The sequence below is a fragment of the Colias eurytheme genome, chromosome 21, assembly GCF_061535395.1.
Source record: "Colias eurytheme isolate Ceu_HAF_F1 chromosome 21, ilColEury1 Martin Lab GWU primary, whole genome shotgun sequence".
NCBI lineage: Eukaryota > Metazoa > Arthropoda > Insecta > Lepidoptera > Pieridae > Colias > Colias eurytheme.
The window spans coordinates 7,131,313-7,139,709 of NC_143000.1; the positions used below are offsets into that span (position 1 = coordinate 7,131,313).

The window sequence follows — 8,397 nt, forward strand, 5'->3', positions numbered from 1 at the left end:
AAGAAACCATTTCGTTGTATGACTGGATCTACTATCATTTTCAGGTGTTCGGGGAGGTACCTTGAAAGAATAATGGTTTTATGCAAATGTTTTGCACCATAAATACATGTTGGTTTTGTTTTGATGAAAAATTTTGATGAAATAGTAGTCTAATTGAATAAATGAATGTTTGAGTTTGAGTTTGAAACCACATAGGCGCGTAAACATTCAAAATAAATGTTACCAAGTGTATTAGGTTTTCCGTAGGAGACGTTGTCGAAACGTATAATCTAAGTAGTCTGTTTGCCATCGTGAGCCACCTGGAATGAACAATTTTGCCAGGATTCTTTTTGGATAAACTTATACTACAATGACCGCAATTAATAGCCATACAAATATCATACAGGTACTGTTGATCGGAGCTCAAATCTTGTACGTTAGAAATATCTCGATAGACCTTTATCCTTTTTATTACTGAGCGAACTTCGATAGTAGGTATTGATGCTGACTGCCATTCCAACAACAATTTCTCAGACAGCGTTTTGTAAGTGTCAGTAGCTAGGTTACGATACTGTTTCTTACCTCGACTCAGCCAAAAGTAACATAGTAGTAACATCTTCATATGTAGGTAAAACATTCGATTTTAAATCACGTCCATGACCGAACAAAGGACACTGCAAATCACTACGAAGAGTAGACAACGACATTTTAAATTATTTACTCGAAAAATCACAACAGAACTTTATTCAAGTTTAAAAAATTTCCGTTTTTTGCTAGTAACTAGCGGGACCGCGGGGGTCGCGGGGGTGGTACTAGTGATGTCCTAGGCGATAATATTGAAAGATTGACTTTTATCTAACCTAAATTGTATTACAAAGTTTTAGAAATCTTATTAAATTATATAAAACAAAAGGAGAAAAATACTCGAAATTTTTGAAATTTCTCAAACTTGAAGTTACTTGGGGCAGTATTTCTAATTGACCAATTTCAAAAATATTTTGGCTATAGAAGATCTATACATTAACACAACTTTTGGTAATAGTTCCATTACGAGTTAACAAAAAAAATTTTTTTTCATACAACGACAATCCACCCTACTGACCATGACTAATCAATAGCCCCAAGGTACTTAATGACTCCCGCTCACAGGACGCAACGGATGTTATTTCGCTACGGTTGAGATAATGTTCTTTCAACACTGAACAACTGAACTGAACAACAACTAATAAGCACTAAATTTAGATGGCAAACGGTCTAAAACGCGTGGCAATCCCAATTCTGATCTTAACTATTTTAAATTTAACCTAGAAAAGTTTTATTCCTTACAAAATGACTTTATATGTCTACTTTCAACAATAAAATAATAATCGACTCAAAATAATTATTAAAACAACTAAGCACAACCAAAACGACCGTTACGTCCGAGAGCCCAACGGAAAGTGTGTCAAATCCGCTGTTCAACTCATTTTTATAAACACCCACTCGGTTCGGGTTGCCAGTTGGGAATTAATTTATAACAATACCATTATAAACTACAAATATACAACTTCAGAATCAGTCAGAATGCAAATGACTGGCATATATTTTAAAATATCTTACTAGCTTTATAACTTAATGTACGTCAGAATTCAAATAACCTATTTCTTGATATATTTTATCACTGTTTTAGAATTGGCCAAATAGAAGAACTGTTGTATGAATCAGAGTATAAAGATACTACGGGTTTGGAAACGTTTTATTCTTACGTAGATTCGGATGAACTATTTGCTACAACTGAGATGGCCTTTTTGTCCACATTGACCAACAGCGCATCTATGGTATTTTCCTTATTCATTTACTGATTTTTTTCTTTCTATTTTTAATAATGTAGTTCCATAGAGGTAATCATTCTATAAAATTATGGCAAAGTCTCATTCTGCCGTCGCAAGAAAAAAGGGCACAACTAACATTTTTTGAAAAATTGAGTTACATATTTGGAATCAGGAAAAAAAGGCGCATCTGCTCAATTTTTTGTAAAATTTTATCTCCAAGGAATAAAGAGATACAAATTTATAAAAAGGCACAAATGACACAAATATTTTCGTTTTATGCAATTAAAAGGCACATTTACTTACCATTACAATGAAAAGGCACATATTATACGTAGATGTGACTTTAGTTCATACAGATTTTTACTAAAAACTACTTTCAAAAGGCACATCTACATTCTACAACATAACACAAAGAAAAGGCTTAAATGCCAGATGTGTGGCCAGATGTGCCCTGTCTACTTAATAAAAGATCCTTGCATGTTTCAATTAATCTCTTATATATAAAATTCTCGTGTCACAATGTTAGTCTGCATACTCCTCCGAAACGGGTGGACCGATTCTCATGAAATTTTCTGTGCATATCGGGTAAGTCTGAGAATCGGCCAACATCTATTTTTCATATGTACCACGGGCGAAGCCGGGGCGGACCGCTAGTTAACGTATAAAAGGCACAAATTTCTTTTAACTATTTGCGATTAGGGGTGAGGAAAGGAGGGCAGGGTTCGGTCGAAACGCGCCAGTTGTGCCCACAGTCAATTATGCCTTTTCTTTGTAGTAAGTGGAATTTTATAAATATTTTTTTAAGTAAGTTGTTTAGTAAGTTTTAAGTTGAAAGGGAAAATTTAAATTTATTAAATAATTAATTATATACATATAAAAACTAAAAAGTAAAATATATACCTAATACTACTAACCTTCACGCATATAATATTATGTCATCAATTTTTTTTTCTATTAAGCAATGGGTTTCTACGCTATGAAGCAGAATATGGTAAAAACTTTAAACCCAATTATCTCAGTTCCACCAAAATGCTAGATTTGCCCTTCTCTCGTACGACGGCAGCATTGCCTCCGTAACATTATAATCATATATTTTTTTTATTATTTCTTAAAATACTAATTTGTGTTCGTAATTCGTATCAAACAATAATTGCCAAAAAGGCAATAAGACTTTTAATATTATAATGTTTAACCCATTGACCACCGAGCGGCCCGATCGGGCCGCGACACAATAGATTTTCTATTGTGTCTGTGATTCAGGGACTGAGGGATTAATATACTTTTAGCGTGATGATGAATTCGACTCAAGTCAAAAGTTCCTGTGTATTGTTCCTGGAGTGGAAGGACACTACAAGCGCTTCTCGGAAATGTGTGAAAGACTAAAGTTACCAGCTCTGGTGCTGCAACCAGGTCTAGCAATGGCTAAAAATGAAACATTACAAGATGTTGCTCTACGCTTTGCTAAGGTATTTAAATAATAGGTATTACCTATAACATAAGCTAATAAAAGTAGCAATCTGTGAGTTAATGATGAATAAAATCCATACTATAATATTATAAATGCGAAAGTAACTCTGTCTGTCTGTCTGTCTGTTATTCAATCACGCCTAAACTACTGAACCAATTTGCATGAAATTTGGTATGGAGATATTTTGATACCCGAGAAAGGACATAGGCTACCTTTTATTGCGAAATATGTACCTACCACGAGCGAAGGCGGGGCGGACCTCTAGTACATTATATACTTAAGGACTCATACGTATCTATCAAGAAATAACTAGTTGTACTCGTGGAAATTTGAATGGATGTGAATTTCCGTGTATCTATGTTCTGTTTCACTGATCAATTTGATTTACTGGCAAGTAGGTGATCAGCCTTCTGCGTCCTACAATCACGCATTAACCATTGTACCAAGGACTAAATAAGATACAATAAATCTCAATAATTTTGTAAGCTTCAAAAGATGGTCGTAGATTATTATATGTATAATTCTGACTGGATCTTTCTAGACTCTATTAAAACGGACCGAACTAAAAGAAAACTTCTATCTACTGGGTTACGAGTCAGGAGTCATCATTGCTTTAGAAATGGCAGCCATTCTGGAGGAAAACGGTAAGGAAATGAGTACTTAGATACTTATTTGAAAACTAAATAAAGTACGGCATTCTCTTAATGATAATAGTCTCCATTGATTTATGTACTTAGATATGTTGGAACAATAAAAGTCAGAAGTTTTGATTCCTTATGAATGTGTAAATTGATTGTGTATGTATACTATTTTCTTCGTTCTTAGGTCTGACGGGTATAGTATATTGCATTGGAGGTGCACCCAAAGATATTCAAATGCAATTCGCTTCAAAACTCCAACAATTCCAAGATGAGACATCGCTTCAGGAAGCCGTGGGCAGACACATGGTGAATATTATGTCGGGGCAAAGTAGTGCTTCACTAGAAACAGCCTTTGAGAAGGCTCCAACCTGGAAAGAAAAAGTAGACAGCTGTTTACGTGGTTTGAGAGGACGAGTCAATCATTCTGCCCAATATACTAGAGAGCTCATAGAAACAGCATATTTACGTATTGTACAAGTGAGAAATTATTCATCGAAGCCGCAGAAATTGCGATCGCTGCTAATTGTGATGACACCTAGTGATTGGTTGGAAAAGTTCTCTTTACAGGATTATTCTATGCAGCCAATAGTTGAATACAAACTTAAAGCACCATTAGCTCACGCAGCTCAAGATCTGCGTTGTGCTGGAATAATAAACAGACATCTTGACGAAGATATATTAGAAGCATTTGAGCATAAGAATCTATGTGAGACGTACCTACTGAATGCGGATACTTTTATGTCCTCTGATATGGATAATTAGTTCACTTTATGTTAAATAAATAAACGGTTTTATGAATTTATTATTTGTTTTATTACCACAGTAGCTTTCGAAGTAGCTTCAGAAGGAAATTTTAAACTTAGATCCACAAAAACGTATTACCTATAGGTACATTACTAAAAGCATACTAATAACTAATTCATAATAGTCTTACGTATAAATTAAGTAGGACTCAAATAAGCAATAACATATAATTTATAACATATAAATTATATATTTTGTTATGTAAATTTGAAGAATAACTAAAACCTTGATCTATCAGTTTATAATTGGGAGTAACAGATATTTAGCAGATATTTACATAATTATGTTTTTAAATTGTCAACACATCCGTCCACATCAGCGGTCAAAATAGCTTTTTTGCATTATAAAACTACTAGCGGTCCGCCCCGGCTTTGCCCGTGGTACCTACATGTTTAAACTATCCTATCTCTCAAGTTGGATCGAACTGCACATGGTGTGCGAATCTTATTATAATCGGTTAAGTGGTTTAGGAGTCCATTGAGGACAAACATTGTGACACGAGATTTATATATATTAAGAGAGATCTTCCAAATCCCAGTTCTATGTTCTATGATGAAAGATTTCCCGCCAAAAACTATGAAACGACAACTTATGGAAAAGAACCGTGGGAACATGGATACGTGAGGCATGAATTCATTCTCTAATATTGTAACTTGCAATGGAACTTAACATAATAATAATATATTTATGGAAAAACGTGGTACCCTATTTTATTTTTAACTATCGTTGTTTATTGCAGTGCATGTATGAAGAAGACTATCACTACATAGTATAAAACAAAATCGCTTTCTCTGTCCCTATGTCCCTATGTATGCTTAAATCTTTAAAACTAAACAACGGATTTTGATGCGGTTTTTTTAATAGATAGAGTGATTCAAGAGGAAGGTTTTAGTATATAATTTATTATGTTTAAGACAAAGTGGGCGAAGCCGCGGGCGGAAAGCTAGTAAAACATAAAAATCACTACATAGTATAAAACAAAGTCGCTTTCTCTGTCCCTATGTCCCTATGTCCCTTTGTACGCTTAAATCTTTGAAACTACGCAACGGATTTTGATGCGGTTTTTTTTAATAGATAGAGTGATTAAAGAGGAAGGTTTATATGTATAATAATATCCATTAAATAGTGGAGAAAAACTGCTATTTTTGAGATTTCTATGTGATGTCACAGTATTACAATATTATTTCCTACAGTAATGAATCGCCTTTGATGTCGCGCGATGCCGCCGCCAGCGTAGGTACTTACGCTGCCACACGAAAATACGCTAGGGTTGCAACAAATGGGAAATAAAACAATTGTGATTATTAATATTATGATGAAATCATTTATTCATATGTATATTCAAAATTATTGCGATTATTAAATCTGATGTAATTATTTGTTCATAAATATATAATTACAGATATTGCACTGCTAAATATTTACGTGGACACTATTTTTGGATGTTCTTAATTGTATATTATAACATTTAACTAAGTAATGCATTCGCATTGGGATGTACAATCTGATTAGAAAATAATGAGGACAACATACCTATACATAGCTTTGATTTTAATTCAACAGATACAATTAATACAATCTTTCTGAAATATTGTTTCCTTCTGGGATTTCAATGTAGATTTACATCCGTAAACGGAACAGTTTTTGCGCGCCATAATAGAATATGTAAGTACCTATGTATAATAAAATTATTACACAAAAATACGACTGTGTCGTCCTTTCGCGATAGTTAATGCAAACTCAGCGTGATTGCATTAAGCGGCCCGCGTCGCCCGACCCCCCGCCAGTTCCCCTCCGTTTCTCTGCACAAGTACATTCGTCGCCATACTGTAGGAAATATGGTAATACTGTGGTGATGTCGTAAAAAATTACATTTTTTCCGCTTACATTGCAAACGCAGGCTGAACCCTACGAGTTTTATCAAAATAACTAGCTAAAAAACCCGGCTTCGCCCGGGAGTTGATATGAGATGACGTGGTAGAGTCGAAATAAAAAAATAAACAATGACGTAAAAAGTAAAAAAAAATTTTATTGAAAACGTTTTCTCATTATTTACAATACTTGTTTATAAACAACATTTTTCATTTTATTGTCCGGAGTATATATACATAAATTTTTCGGATTTCCTACTCTTGAAGCAAGCTACATATAGCTGACCGTGACTCGTGAGAGAAGCAGGATTCTTTGAGGTTAATGCCACAATATTTTAAAGTTTGTCCTTGCGCTTTGTTAATTGTAAAACTAAAGGTTAATTTTATTGGAAACTACAGTCTTTTAAATTGAAATGGCAATTCCGAAGAGATCAGTGGTATTCTAGGTATAAATACTGTCTGTCCTTTGGTCTTTCCAGAAATAAGTTCAGCTTCAATGATATTATTCGATAGCTGTTTTACGATCATTCTAGTTCCATTACATAATTTTGGGGAGTTGAGATTTCTGAGTAGTATGATTGGAGTTCCAATTTTCAGACGAAGGCAGTGTAATGGCATTCCTGGTACTTGTAAAGAGTTTAGAAATTCAGTGAGGAAGTTGACACTTTCTTCAATAGATACCATCGTGTCGATCGATTTATATATTTTCTCTTCATCAGGTATTTTCTTCAGAATATTAAAATTGATATCGTCATCAATATTATTTTTAGTGGCCAAAATTGCTCTTTGAAATAACCACTCTGCATTAGTATAGTTCTGAATAATATTTGGATAAATTTTGTCGATTAGTTCGTCTTCAGTAGTGGCTATATTACAGAAATCACTGTTAAGTTCAATGAGGCCGGTCGTTTGGTCAGTAGGATATGTACCTTCGCCGATTTGTAAAAGTATTTTAGCAAATTGTGCTGTTGTTTCATCTCTTGATAATTCAACTCTCATGTTTTTTGTTAATTGCAGTATTTGGACTTGTAGCCAGAGATGTGATTTTTTCAAGCATGCATTGATATCGTCTTCTCATGTTGTCTTGGGAATAACTGGAAGTGTTTGTCGAAAATCTCCTGAGAGTATGAGTAGAGCTCCTCCCATTATTTCAGAGTTTTTTCGCAATTCTTGTAATGTTCTGTCCATGGCTTCTATAAATTTTTTATGGGCCATGGTGCATTCATCCCAGATGAAAATTTTAGCTTGTTTTAGAATTTACCACGTCCAGATTTTCCTGAAATTTTACATACCGGGAATTGTTGTTCGGCTATATTCAATGGTAGTTGTAAGGCAGAATGGGCAGATCGTCCTCCTTCCATAAGTGTGGCTGCAATGCCAGATGATGCTAGTGCCAGTGCGATGAGTTTTTTAGCACGTATTTCCGCCAGTATTAGATTTATGAGAAACGTTTTACCGGTGCCTCCTGGCGCGTCCAAGTAAATAATTCCACCAATATCGTTATTTATCCGGCTCATTATAACGTCGTAAACTTTTTTTTTATTGTCATTGAGAGTTGTGAGCATTGTATTCAAGTAGTTGATTGATGTTGTAACTTTTTTCCTTCATAATTTCGTAGTTTAGCACACTAAAAGCATTTCTTTGTGGTGCTGGCATTCCAAGTTCTACTTAGGCTTGATTATTTATTGCTAAACATTTATCTTCTAAGCGAATGAGTGTTTCATTGAAGATCTCGTCATTGAATTCTATAGTCAGTTCAGGATTAGCTTGTCGGACTTGGTACAATATATCATCACTCATACTCCTTTTGAAAGAGTCCCATA

General features: G+C 34.4%; 1 protein-coding gene across 1 annotated transcript in view; it reads left to right on the top strand.

Moving 5' to 3' along the window:
- The window catches only part of LOC149899251 (fatty acid synthase-like), a 53,323-nt gene extending 48,622 nt beyond the window's left edge, over positions 1 to 4,701 (top strand). The window contains exons 36-39 of the mRNA XM_090114207.1: positions 1,649 to 1,796; positions 3,077 to 3,256; positions 3,800 to 3,902; positions 4,084 to 4,701. Coding sequence (XP_089970333.1) covers positions 1,649 to 1,796; positions 3,077 to 3,256; positions 3,800 to 3,902; positions 4,084 to 4,661 — 1,009 coding nt within the window. The 3' untranslated portion in view covers positions 4,662 to 4,701. The remainder of the gene's footprint in view (positions 1 to 1,648; positions 1,797 to 3,076; positions 3,257 to 3,799; positions 3,903 to 4,083) is intronic.
- The last annotated feature ends 3,696 nt before the right edge of the window (positions 4,702 to 8,397 follow it).